General features: G+C 47.5%; 1 protein-coding gene across 4 annotated transcripts in view; it reads right to left on the bottom strand.

Annotated features, from left to right (window-relative positions):
- Positions 1-14,404, bottom strand: part of AMOT (angiomotin) — a 60,980-nt gene that overhangs the window by 25,052 nt on the left and 21,524 nt on the right. For all 4 annotated transcript variants that reach the window (XM_047844913.1, XM_047844912.1, XM_047844914.1 and 1 more), the window contains 4 exons: positions 10,929-11,406; positions 6,589-6,733; positions 5,432-5,524; positions 2,728-2,873 (listed from right to left, as the gene is read on the bottom strand). In XM_047844913.1, the coding sequence (XP_047700869.1) occupies positions 2,728-2,873; positions 5,432-5,524; positions 6,589-6,733; positions 10,929-11,406 (862 nt within the window). The remainder of the gene's footprint in view (positions 1-2,727; positions 2,874-5,431; positions 5,525-6,588; positions 6,734-10,928; positions 11,407-14,404) is intronic.

Genomic DNA, 14,404 nt, shown 5'->3' on the forward strand with positions numbered 1-14,404 from the left:
GAGACAAGACAAACACCACCTAAGAGCAAAGCGAGCTCTGATAGGCTGCTAAAACAGAAAAGAAAACACGAATCAGTGGATTTTTCTTGAGAAAAAGAGTCTGGAAGATATTACACGGCCTCTGCCCTTGTGATTCTACTGGGTAGAAGGCTCCCAGCCCGCTCTCCCCCATCAAATGTTCCACCTCCTGTAGCAAGAGCAACTCAGAATTTCCCAACCACTAGCCTCTGAGCGAAAGCACAAGTTGGATGAGGGCTAAAAAATTAACAATAATTGATGAGTTCATTTGACATATCTGGCCGCTAGATGCCATGATTCAACCCTAGCCTAAGTTTGCGAACTTCTTTTTTAAATTGTAAATCTACGTGTTTTGGGGGCAGGGCCCTGGAAGACTACAAATCTCTGGAACGAATGCCCAGAAAAGCCTCAGAAGTCTGAAGCCAGAAATATATTTCAGGCAACTGTTTCAGTGAGGGCTGCCCAGTGGGAACTACAAATTAACATCCTCTCCTTAGATGCATATTATTTTCATGATTAACAACCAGTTACCACTGAGCCCTAGGACACAGCAAACCGAGAGAGTTGCAGAGTCTTTGTCCCATTTACCTCCAACTGGATGGGCACCCTTCCTGGAGGGGCAGCAGGACTGTGTATATACCCCAATCTCGAAGCAGTCTGGACAAGCCTCTTCTTGAAAAAGAGGGGCCCAACGGGTAGAGCGTTTTTTTTTTTTAATGAAAAGATGCAGGGGTTACTAAATCTGAACAAGAAGCGCCCACATTTTCTCCTTGGGAATGGAACCAAAGGATGATTCAGATCGGGAGACGAGCAGCAAGGGCTAGGGAATTCATGGGCTGGGGAGTCATGAGATTCCAGTTTTATTCCTGGCTCTACCCAACAAGCTACTTCTCGGCCAGTCTCTCGTCCCTTCTCTAAAATAATACAGTCTTATCCTTGTCCTGTAATTGATTCTGCGATTTCTTCACAAGAGGGGGAAGGGAAAGAATGTACGAGAAGTAGCAAAAGGTTAAGCAGTGTGCCCCTGAGGTCTGGACACCAGACATATACGAATATTCCTCATGTTCAGGAAAGCAACTCAGCAGTTGACACAGACCACGGATGAAGCAGGACGCTAGCCAGATTTTATACAACCTGTAGTTGAATGATTAAGTAAGTCAGGTCAAGGACATCATAGGTCAGGCAATATTACCTACTGGAAATGTATGAACCCACAACCCAATCCCAGCAAGCACTTTAATCCCCATCCCCAAAAAGCAAAAGATATCTGTGAGTCAGGAGATCTCTGGGAACTAGAACCATTCTTCCCGAGGGAGAGGAGGCAGGTCATGAATGAAGGTAGGAAAGACACTTCACATACCAAAGCCACAAGGCTGAGGGCTTGGTCACAAAACACTTTTTTTTTTTTTTTTGGTCTCAGGTTTATAAAGCTTCCAATTTGTTACAATGGAGGCTATTTTTTGTCTTAAAAAAATTCAAATTTTAGGGGCGCCTGGGTGGCTCAGTCGGTTGAGCATATGACTTCGGCCCAGGTCATGATCTCGCTGCTCCTGGGTTTGAGCCCCGCGTCGGGCTCTGTGCTGACAGCTCGGAGCCTGGAGCCTGCTTCAGATTCTGCATCTCCCCCCACCCCACCTCTCTCCCCCTCTCCCACTCACACTCTGTCTCTCTGTCTCAAAAATAAACATTAAAAAAAATTTTTTTTTAAACATTCAAGTTTTAGAATAGTGAGATGTGAAATTTTCTTCACCAAGTTACACTTTGGCATCCATTTTTGTTGGAACATACCCATTCCCTGAAGTACAAAACACTGAAGCGTCAATACAATGACGACGGACACCCACGATTAATTAATGACAGTCCAGCAGCAATATTCCCTCTATTTCACATGAACACAGTTCAGTGTTGCAATCGAGTAACATCCACATCAAGACTAATCAGATGCACATTTATCATATGCTTAGGATTTGGGGGGCCCTTGTATTTGTCAAGGAAAGACCCCATCCTTGCACACAAATAACTGACACTTTCTCCCTGTCACATAGCCAGTAAAGGCCCAGGGCACATTTCCTGGCCTGCCATAAACTGTAAATTTTCCCTGGGTCCCATCCTGTCTTGGACCCCTTCAAGATTGCTTCTATTTCAGAACCAATCTGCAAAATAAATCCTAGGACGAGAGCCATAGCCATCAAGGTTCTTCTTCTTCTTCTTTTTTTTTTAACCCGAGTGGACCAACTTCCCACTGAATATCAGGAGACAAGGACCATTTTGATTTTAAGATCCTTGGAGTACTTTAAAATATCTGGAGCCATTTTTTAGCCCTTCTAAGAGAAAGCTTTAAAGCCCTATAAGGGCAGAAATTAAAAAAAAAAAATATGCATCTGTCACAAGCCTAAGGCAGGGCTAGGTCCATAGTAAGAACTTGGAAGGAGGTGGTCAGTTTATTATTTGAATGAGCAAATGGAAATTACTTCTTGACCTTGGTGATTTTCTCTTCTGGAGCCAAAGGAAGGGACTCGCAGGGAAGAAGAAAGAAATCAAAGTCCACTCATACCGGGAGAGCTGTAAGGAGAAGTAGCAGATGGTACCTTCCGGTTGGGGGACAGCATAGGTGCCAGTTCACAAAAATGGGGAGTCCCCAGTGCCCCTGATTTTCCAGCTCGCCCCCTCTTTGGGACTCATATGCTACCTTAAGGAAACCGCACATACCTCTTCCTCCAGCTTGACCACCTTGGCCTGGGCATTGCTCAGGGCCTGGTCTCGGATTTCAATGTGTCGTCGTTGGTCCTCATTGGTAGAACGGGCAGTGGCCAGCTCGGCCTCCAGCTTCTCCTTCTCCCTCTGGCTTTCCTTATCTATGAAGACATGAATTATCAATACCGCCATTCTGGAGCTAGCTCAAAAGCTTACCTGAGCAAAACTGACAATCATACCCATTACTAGATATCCTCTAACACACGGCTAAATGCACCAGGATACCCAAGATTGAGACCCTATCATTGGCTCTACCGCTAACTTGTTATGTAAACTCAGAAAAGTCACCTAACAATGGTTGTGGTACACAAGCAAGGTGAATGCAGATGTAAAAAAAAAAAAAAAGTTTTATGAAAAGTATTATGCAAAGAATACACACACACAGAACAGGTAGGCTTGGGTCTTCAATTGTATTTCCTCAAGTGGTCTTGTATTGGCAAAAGAGCAACTAAGCCCCCCGAAATTTTCCCAGTTACCTCCTCCTGACAATACGTTAAATCGATCTAAAAATGGTATTCCGTAGAATGTAGAAAACCTGAAATCCCACCCTTTACTCACTGACGTGATTTTCCAACTGAAATAAGTCCAGGATTGCCTTGTAGGTACAGATGACCATGACACGTGTAGATACCCCCCTGCCTTTCTAGGTCCCTCCCGTTTTAACGGGGACAAACCTCATACCAGAAACGCAAAGGGACAGTTTTGATTCTCACTTGGGGGTTAGAGTGCCCTTCCTCTGCACACCGTGATACTTAAGTTTCTAAGAGAAACTTTAATAGGGCAGCCCCGGGTTCCCTCCCACTCTCCCTTTACCTACCCATAGAGGGGCACCTCGGAAAGAAATGAACATTTGTTGAGTACTCACTGCACACCAAAATATTGTACTAACTTAATCCTCAGGAGAGCCATACAAGGGAGGCGTTATTCTCTTTTCCATTTTGTATGTGAAAAAAAAAAAAAAAAAAAAAAAAAAAAACGAGACTCGGAGGGCTTGAATAACGTGTACCAGGCCTCACAATTAGTAATTGAGGACACACTGGAGCCCATACTTAAGGCCAGGCTGTTCTAAACTCTTTCTAATGAGACTGCCTTCTCCTAGGGTTGAGCTGGTTGGGTCTCTTTAGTGTAACTGGAGCACATTCCCCAGGGAGGCTTTTCAAGAGGACCTTCTTGGCTCTTGCCACAGCCCCAACCATGCAGCACCCCGTCGATGTCCAAAGGCGAAAAGAACTAAAGGGCCATAAGTCATGCCCTCTTCCCCGCTTGCTGAGTGGAGTCCATTTTTCCCTTCTAGAACCATTCGACAGTCCCTCACCGCATTGTTAATACAATTTTTGTTTCTACTAAATTCCCACATTGTATAAACCAGTAGCAGAGCTCGTGGCACACCTGAAATACCATCGCCACACACACACGGAGGAATATGAACTAGCAGATCCCAGGGCAAGAATCCATACATTTTTCTCTTTTGTTTCGTTTTGTCCTGGGAGGCCGCCATCTTCTCCACCAGCGAACTACCTTCCAGGGTAACGGTGACACCGCAAAAGCAACTTCACAACAATTTACACGAGGTACTGATGACACCAGAAAAACTACATTCTTCCCTCTAAGACATACTGACAAAGGAACGGGAGGCTCAGGGAAATGAGGAAGAAAAAAAAGCCCCACTTCTGAGGCCAGAGCACAACAGAGCAACCCAGGAAGGGAGGGGGGTATTGTAAGTGAAGATCAAACAAACTTGTAAAAGCTGACTAGAAGCTGCATGGAATGACTTGAAAGGGTCATGTGGAGGCCCAGCAGAGATGGGGCCTGACAAGTCCCCACCATGCACTACTCTAGCTGGGAGCCCCAGTGAGGGAGGCTGGGAGTAGGGAACACCAATTATGGACATCTGCAGAAGCGAGGGTAGTTCATCTGTTTCCCCCTGTGGACTCAATCCACTGCATAGTTTTTATTGCTGGTTTTATTGTAGCAATTGGAAAGAATGAGGCATTGTCTAGCTGGGTGGAGTCTATTAGGGACCGATAAAGAACAGGATTAGTTCATTGTCACGGTCCTCCGGAGTATTTCCAGACAAAGGAAACAGTATTATGAGGAAAGACATAGTTCTGCCCTCCCCCACCCCTCCAACTCTCCAACCAGAGTCACTAGTTCAGGCCATAGCGGCGGGTCCTCCTGTAGCTGCCCTTGGAGTCTGCCAATATGTGACGATATGATTTAATACAGGGTGTTGAACCAAGGGAGCCGCAGGTGCACATCAGGTATCCCAAACACTAATCATCAATCCTGCATGTTAATCCCATCTCTACCAGAGCCAGCACATGGAGCCCTCAATAATAAATCCCTTCAACATTAAGCGACCCCATGTTCACTGAGGTCCTTTGCAGCTAGCCTTGACAAAAGCAGGGATTTCAAAGGGGCTTCTCTGCTTTAATCCAGAAAGAGCCACGTCGATGTGACTAAATGTGGCAAGCAGCCTTCTTGGCCTAGAAGGAAAAGAACAACACTCCCAACTTTATGCCCCAACAGGAAAAAGAATCCCTAGATGGCATTCACCCTGTTCTGGCTGTTCTAGACAGATAACAGAACTGTGTGATCTTTTTACACATCTCGCTCCCAACCACACATTCATACCTGCTGCTGGAGCTTTCAGACTTACTTTTTGCAAACAGCTGAGAGATGGTTTTTCTAGTATCCTCCGACCCCTCATATTCCTTCTCTGCAAGCTGCTTGTTGGCAGTCTCGAGACGCTCTGTGGAATTCAAAGACAATCAACAAACAGGTCCTCATATACGAACTTCCAAGCACATGGTGTCTGCCCTCTAACCACTGATCTTGAGGGGGGCGCCTGGGTGGTTCAGTCAGCTGAGCGTCTGACTCTTGATCTCAGCTCAGGTTATGGTCTCGCGGTTCACGAGTTTGAGCCCTGCGTCGGGCTCTGCACTGAGAGGGTGGAGCCTGCTTGGAATTTTCTCTCCTTCTCTCGCTGCCCTGACACCACTCGCGCTCTTGCTCTCTCTCTCTCTCTCTCTCAAAATAAAAAAATAAATACTGATCTTGGGCAAAACAAGCCTGCTTCTTCTTGTTACTCAGGAATAGGTGACACAGACACACATTTGCAAATGTGGAACCCCAAACAGAACAGAGCCATGGTAGGGAAGGAGGAGGTGAGTACCGAACACTTTCACTCCTCACTGACAAAACCTAAGTGTGGAATTCTAGATGCGAATGAAGGAATCTATCCCTGAATATATGACATCTTTCATTCACCAGGAAAAAAGAGCACCAAAGTCGTCATAAAAAGTCTTCAAAATCGTGTGACATCAGAGCTAGAAGGGGACCATGGGCAGCATCCAGTTCAGTTGTCTCATTTGATCAATAAGGTCATCTAAATCCAAAGACGGAAGATAACATCCCCCAGGCCATCAGTTTTGAAGATGATGAAGGTTAAGGTAGAAACACAAGCAGGGAGCCCTAGAAACAGTGGAGGACGTCACTGTTTCAAGCTTGCACCGCCCCAAGGCAGGCTTCTGCAAAACCCATAAGGGAAGAGAAGCAGCACAGATTGTGGGGGCAGGGCCAGGAGGATCCGGGAGTCACGGGAGGGACACCGTCTGACTCAGACATCACCTCATCCCACTTCGATTAAGCAAACTTGGGACCAAGTTCTATTGCAGTTCCCGAACCCTAGCCTTATCTATGCCCTGCAACTTAGCGACCATGCTAGCGGGTGGTCAAGCCCTGAGAGCCTGAAGGTACTCTCCCCCGCCTTTCCCTTCACTACCTTGGCCAGTGCTTCAGAAGGAAGTCCCTCACCTCTCAGATCCCTGTTGAAGTCGTGCATTCTTCTAATTTCACCCTCAAGCTTATTTCTCATGGCTTTCTCCAGGGCCTCTCTTTTGGAGGATGACTTTACAAGGTTCTCATATGCCTCCGAGACTCGCTGGATTTCTGTCTCCACCTGAAAAAAAAAAAAAAAGAGGAAAGATAGTGGGGATGGTAGGAGCTTAATGGGAAAGATGGTCTGAAAACATATATGCAAATCCTTAATAACAGCTTCTCCCAGGGCTTTACAGATGGCCCGACGCCAGCACAACACAGTCAGATGAGAAAAGTTTCCCAGAAGAATTGCTAAAATCAACCTTCAGCTCAGCAACTAATTCACAGGGTCACGAGACTCCCTCAGGTTAGAAACAAATACCGTTTCTGCCGTCAGAGAAGGTGGTAGGAGAGAATAAATTTCATCAGTACAGTTATAAATGATTTTCATTTCTGCATGAGAATCTTCCTAATTTTGAAAATACTATTAATAATGTATATGGTACATAGGTAACATTATTCCAGAGTTTCCAAAGGGCTTTCCCATGTTTGTTTCAATTTGCCCGGATATCTGCCTTCACAAGGACACCTCCTCCCATCTTAGCAGACAGAAAAGTAAAACTGCCCTTTCTGAGATCGAGTTGGTGGCAGAGGCGAAGCCTCAGCCTTATGCAGTAGTTCAGTTCAATCTAACAAACTTTTACCAAGGGCCAAATATTTACAGAACTCTTAAAACTATGGTGGGGAGGGGCACCTGGGTGGCTCAGTCGATTAAGCGTCCGACTTCAGCTCAGGTCATGATCTCATGGTTTGTGAATTCAAGCCCCATGTCGGGCTCTGTGCTGACAGCTCAGAGCCTGGAGCCTGCTTTGGATTCTGTCTCCCTCTCTCTCACTGCCCCTTCCCCGCTCTTCTCTCCCTCTCCGTCTCTCTCTCTCTCTCTCTCTCTCTCACTCACACACACACACACACACACACACACACACACACACAAATAAATAAGCGTTTAACAAATACGGTGGGGGTGGGGTGCCTGGGTGGCTCAGTCGGTTAAGCCTCCGACTTTGGCTCAGGGCATGAACTCATGGTTCGTGGGTTCGAACCCCGCATCAGGCTCTTTGCTGGCGGCTCAGAGCCTGGAGCCTGCTTCAGATTCTGTGTCTCCTTCTCTCTGCCCCTCCCCTGCTCGTGCTCTGTCTCTCTACAACAAACAAATGTTAAAAAAAATTTTTTTAAATACGGTAGGGTGTGTGAATATGAACGAGGACATTATTGTTTCCCTTCAAGGAGCTCTCAACCTAATCAAGAACAAGAATATAGAGAAGGACGCATTATTCACAACAGTAGAAGTAAGTGCCACAAAAGAGCAGGGGAGGAAAAGGTATTCCTGGTTGGGGTGAGGGGAGAGGCAAACAATTTCAGGCAGGAGGTGGCATTTCAGTCAGATCCTGAAAGCTGGGTCAGATTTCAATGAGCAGAGGTGAGGGGAAGGGTATTCTATTCTGAGTGAGCGAATGCATTCCCAGAATGACCAGTAGTCTCATTTGGCTGGACACTGTGGGGTACACGGACGGAAGCTGATGAGATCTGGCTGCAAAGATAGACTGGAGTCAGATCATAAAAGGGCTTTAATGCCAGGTATTTGGACTTTCTCCCGTAGTGGGAGACCAGGACAGATTTTTGAACAGAAATTCGTGATCGGAGTTGTGTTTTATGACACCAGTGCAAATCCTGTAAAATGCAACAACAACAACAACAACAACAACAACAACAACAAAAACCCAACAACACACAAAACCTCAAAGAGAAAGGGTCTTGCCCCAGATCAGCCCGAATCGGGAAGAAAACACGAAATTAGACTCCAGAGTCTTTCCATAACCAGTATAGCTTCATTGCACACAAAACAGCCACAGAGATATTTGCATATAATTTATATAAGATAAATAAACCCCATGGCCTATTAAGCAATTTGCAAATTAAATCTGACTCCTACAGCCATTCCGCATTCCTTCTCAGTTTTCCACCACCCTTCTTAACACAGCTCGGGGTACTTTATGGAGAGAAATATCAGGCCTCCAGCGGGAGACTGGGGGAAAGGCTGGGTTACCAAACAACTCAGATTCCACCTGCCCCAGCTCCAAAATGATGCCTGAGGCAGGACTGCCTGCAAACAAATGAGGCTTACACCAAAGAAAAGAGCGGACTCCAGAGTGTTTTTCTCCTTGCAGATGGCACCAAGATAACAGCACAGAAGGTGAAAACTGGTGAATGGCATTTTGAGACAAGATCTGCGAGGCCTGGGCCCGATAAAGCTCGTGCATGAAATTCAAGTGCTGGGTACAGAAAATAAACATTTCCATTTGAAAGATCAGGCTTGGTATTAGTTGGCTCTGGGCAGCTTTGAGAAGGCAAGGCTTTCCAGTCCCCTCACAGAATGCCACACCCGGAGGGCAGTCCCTTCACTCCCGTTGTTCGGAGTGCTATTTCGAGATCTGGTACCAAATTTTTCCCTACCCCCTGTGTAGACGCCGTACCCCCCCCCCCCCCCCCCCCGCCGCCAGATGGACCGGTGTTAACTTCTGTCCACAGGACTTTCCAGGAAAAGAAGTCACAGAAGGGCATATCCCCTGGTTTGGTCTAGGATGGTGGGGGCAGGGAAGAGGGATGTGGTGGTGGGTTTCTGTCTAATTACTCCCCTCATAAGCCTCGGACCTTCGTATTTTGTCTAGCACCAGCTGGTATCTACCATACTCTTCCCCCTTTCCTTTCCCTCTTCTGCCCCACTTATGCCTCTCATTCACTGTGGCATTGGGTCAACCTTCACTCCCCGCAACACTCACGCTGTGCCAATGACACTTGGTTGAGGCATCTTTCCCCCCACTGGGGAACAAGCAACAACAAACAACGACACAAATCCTATTCTGCTTCTCTCCCCTGTCACCCACCTTGCCGATCACTGCGTCAGAGACGGGGCTGGAGCCACCCTGAAATAGACAGTTTGGGGAGGGGTATTAAGCGTTTAACCCAATCAGCCAAACAGGCCAGTCTGCTTTGAGAGTGAGAGTATGGTTAAATTTGTTGCACCAGTATGACTGGGGGAGGGATGTACAGTTAAACGAGAGGAGGGAGAAAATGTAAAAGTGGGGGTGGGGGGTGGGGGCAAAGCCAGACAGAAACGCTTCTCATTCAACCCCAAGAAATCCCGTCCAGATTTTGGCACACTTTGAGGGAGGTGGTTTTGCTACATAAAAAAAAAAAAAAAATCCTCAGCTGACAGTAAGCCCTCTTCGACTTTAGGACCCAGATCTGGTGTTTACAAATTCTCAGTTTCATTCGGGCCCCTGAAATTTCCACTCCTGGGTGTCTCCTAAGGACAGAGTTGCTGAACAAAACCGGGCAATGTCCCCTCCCTCCCACACCTTCACCCTCACCTCCCCGGAACAGTTCACGTTGTCGGGAGATCAAAACCACATGAGCGCCACAATGAGAAAAGCTGCAAAGAGGCTGCCAAAGGCATAACCCTATTCGCCGACAGCCACTGGAGGCCAAGAGCTAAGATTCCTCGCTTAGGGCACTCAAGAGCTAAAGTCCCAGCTGGAGAAGACAGGACGGACCCAGAGAAGCAAGTGAACTCTATGGGACATACACCCGTTTTTGGACTTCCTCAGCCTAGGGCTGGCACCTGTCACCCAGCTGTGGTGCTAAGCCCCTCCTGCCCCCCACACACACCAGAGAGAGACAGCAGATGCTGACCGTGAGCTGCAGGGGAAAACCAAAGCAAAAAGGAGGCAACAGAAGAGGTGCTGAAAAAAGTTGCTATGAGAACTCCCACTTGGAAAAGCGCTCTAAGACTTTTCCAGAACAAGGCAGGGCAGGATCTGGATCTAACTACAGTGGTGAGATTTTTGTAGGAACTGTGGTTTCACATTGAAGATCCCAATTCAGTACTGGGGAAAATATAACCAAGACAAAAGGCTGGCAGGATGTTCACCTATACAGGTATGGTCAGGGTTCCTGACCTTACGAAGAAGTTTCTCTGCCTTTTGGAATTTGAAACCAACCAGTCAAGTTTTCATTAGGGCTACGGTGTCTGGGAAAACAGTGTAATTATGTTTTGTTTTGTTTTGTTTTCTCCTCACACGGATGTCAAATGTGACTTCCCCTAGAAAGTTAGGCAGAAGGCTTTTCCCCAAGTCTGATCCACACCTAACCTTCAGAGAGAAGAATCCAGAAGACCTTCCCAGAAGTCGGGCAGGCACCAGTAAGTGGAGACTTACATCGATGTGAAACGAGTAAGATTGAAAGACGACTCTGATACCCCCAAACGGGGGCCTCACCTTCTGCAGCCTGGCCACCTTCTCGTAGCATCCTTCCAACTCCTGCCTCAAGTTCCGGTTCTCGTCTGACAGGATCTCAACCATCTGCTGGGCTCTGGACACAATGGCAAAGGGGTCCGCCGGCATCGGCTGATAGGAAGCGGACGACGGCTGGGCCCGAGGCATAGCTGGATAGGCCTCTCCTGGCTGCTGCTGGTGATGGTGGTGGTGCTGTTGCTGCTGCTGACCCAGGCCAGGCTGAGTGAGCCGGTAATGATCGCTCTGGTGAGCCGGGTTCGGAAGGAAATGCTGCTGTGGCCTAGGCAGGTGAGCCGAGTGGTCTCCTTGGTTTGGGACCAAGGGGTGTTGGGCAGGAGACAGTCTTGTGGCTGGTGGAGACTGCAGCAAGGGCAGGGAGCCCCCAGACGTGAGGGAAGAAGTAGGACTGTGAGGCCGTGAGCTCCTGGCCGACAATGACAATGAGATGTCCTGCGCCGGCCTGTAAAACATGGAGGGCGCGCTCAGGTTAAGCTCTCTCCGAAGGCACTCGGGGACAAGGGCACAGGGAAGTGAGATGAGGAGGCTTCCGATGCCCCCCAGGGTCCCTGCAAAGTAAGGAGCAGGCAGGGTTAGACTAAGGAAATCTCTGCAAAGACCTCCACAGCTCTTTCCAGGCCTGACCTGTGAGTGCCTGACAGAGGTGTGATCCCGTGGACGACTGAGCCAGGTGATTTCCAGGGCTGTTTGGTGAAAATCTAAGTGACGTATGCCTGTACTCTGGTTGCTCAAATCTAAGCATCTTTTGTTAGAGAGAGAGAGAGAGAGAGAGAGAGAGAGAGAGAGAGAGAATCTTAAGCAGGCTCCACACTCAGTGTGGAGCGCAAGGCAGGACTCGATCCCACGACAACCATGAGATCGTGACGTGAGCCGAAATCAAGAGGTGGATGCTTAACCAACTGAGCCACCCAGGCACCCCTCAAGTCTAAGCATTTACATTTTTTTAAAGTTTATTAATTTATTTTGATAGAGAGAGAGACAGTGTAAGTGGGGGAGGGGCAGAGAGAGAGGAAGACAAGAGAATCCCAAGAAGGCTCCGTGCTGCCAGTGCAGAGCCCTTTGTGGGGCCTAAACCCACAAAACCGTGAGATCATGCATGACCTGAGCCGAAACCAAGATTCCGATGCTTCACTGAAGGTCTAAGCATTTAAATGAGTCTTCCAGAAGGTGATTTTCACGTCATTATTTTAAACACTTCTGACGTTCTGTATGTGGTCAGCACGTGCAGAGTCAGATTTAGAAAATATATTCCACTTGCCCACAAGCAAATGGCAAACTACAGTCAAAACCAGCCCTCTTCTTGCTATCAGCAACTCTCTTTCGTAATTCATACAGTCACAGAAAACTACTTGAGGATATGCAGATACGCAGACATTAGAGACACCACCACTACCACAATTCATTGATTTCCACACCACGATGTTCAGATCCCCAGCCTATTCCTTGTAGAAAGTTCTAGAAAGAGAGGTTTGGTACACTGCTTAATGTGGCTCTCCTACTTTTGTACCTAACACCGGACTATTAGTCATTAAGGGCAACAATCACAGTATGTGAAAGATCACTTTCACCATCACCACTACCAGCAAGAATATCTGTAAGTAAATGCTGAAGATGAGAAACTTGTTCATCCCCCAGCCCATGCCCAACTAACCTCATATACTCCCACATCCTGTGGATGCTTGTCCTACAGCTGATATTTCTCAATCCAGGGAAGACAGATGGCTAAGAGCATGGGATTTGGATCCCGACAGAATTTGGAGACCTTTTCTACTGCTTACTAGCCGTGTAACCTTGCTCAAGTTACTTAATCTGCATGAGCCCGTTTTGTTCCTGAGGTCACGAATGAATTGCAAAAATACTGGGCTCTTCTCATTTTTGAGCTCAGTAGGAATTACAAAGAGTCTCTTGTCTACCTCCCAGTGAGATAGGTTGACCTTGTTAGGGATTTTACGTATGGGATATCCATTTAATCTTGGCACTAAATTGCATCAAATTCATGGGGGACCTGGGGCAAATCACTAGGAGCAATTAACTTTTAAAACTGGCATTTCAGATGCTAAAGCACGTCCCTCCCACATACACTTCAGTTACTGTTATTGTTCATGTATCTATCCCTACACGAGATCCTCAATGCGGCGCCTGGGCGGCTCAGTCGGTGAAGCATCCAACTCTCGGTTTCGGCTCAGGTCATGATCCCACGGTTCATGGGTTCGAGTGCGGAGCCTGCTTGGGGTTCCCTGTCTCCCTCTCTCTCTACCCCTCCCCTGCTCGGTCTCTCTCTCGAAATAAATAAATAAACTTAAAAAAAAAAAAAAAGAGTGAGAGAGAGAGAGAGATCCTCTCTGGAAGGGCTTTTGACAGCTGCAAAATCATTCTAAACACTTGCTAATGGATACCCAATAACCTAGATGCTGGCCAGAACCCAGGCTCAACACCTGGGCTCTGTATCTCAGCTCCATCAATGGTCCCTGTTTTCTGTACCGTGATCTTCAGCTTCCATAGGGGTAAAATGGACTACGTGCTCTCCTTCCGCTTGGAGTGAGAGCTTTCATTATTTTTATAGATCCCGAGAGTTAGAATATAATGGGATTTGTTGGGGCTTTTGGTTCTCCTGGGAGGAAAAGAGGGACTTTTAATTTCATGTTCTCCAATCCAGCTCTCAAAATTTAAGGGAAAAAATGACCAAATAAACCTTCATCCTTGTTGCCAAGATTTGGCAACCCCAGGCCTGGGAGGTGTTCTCTTTTAAAGACTGAATGCCCAGTTCTGAAATGGGTTTCCTCCTCCCGGCTCCTCTGGGCCCCATCAGTAGCCCAGGCCTCTCTCTCAAACAGACTGATCATTGGCCTCCCTCCTGCTTGGAGGCTGAAAGGCCCCTCCATGCCCTCAGTACGTGGCCTCCCAGGGGCCTGGGGAAGGAAGAGATCACAAGGTCTCTGGAAAGAAGTCTTTAGAGTCAGATAAGCCCAGGACAGCAGTGGCTCCGGTCCCGACTCTGAGCTCTACTTAGAAATCACAGAGACAAGGGGGCGCCTGGGTGGCTCAGTCAGTTAAGCGTCCAACGACTCTCAATCTCTCAGCTCAGGTCATGATCTCCGGGTCTGTGAGACAGAACCCTGCGTTGGGCTCCGGGCTGGCAGCCCGGAGCCTGCCTGGGATTCTCTCTCTGTCCTTCCCCAGCTCGCTCTCTCTTTCTCTTTCTCTCTCTCTCAAAATAAGTAAATAAACACTAAAAAAAAAAAAGAAAGAAAGAAAGAAAGAATGGAGACAAGGTAGCTGCCCCTCGGGCTCCCCAGGCTGGAAAAGGAAGCAGATTTCACTTGCACCATGATGTTGGGAAAACCAGGCAGTCCATCCCTGGCAGGTTTGCAAACATGAAGCAAGGCTTGGGCAGTCACAAAAGGAGAGGAAGCCCTCCAGCCAACGAACTCCATCTGGGT

This window comes from Prionailurus viverrinus, chromosome X, assembly GCF_022837055.1.
Source record: "Prionailurus viverrinus isolate Anna chromosome X, UM_Priviv_1.0, whole genome shotgun sequence".
Taxonomy (NCBI): domain Eukaryota; kingdom Metazoa; phylum Chordata; class Mammalia; order Carnivora; family Felidae; genus Prionailurus; species Prionailurus viverrinus.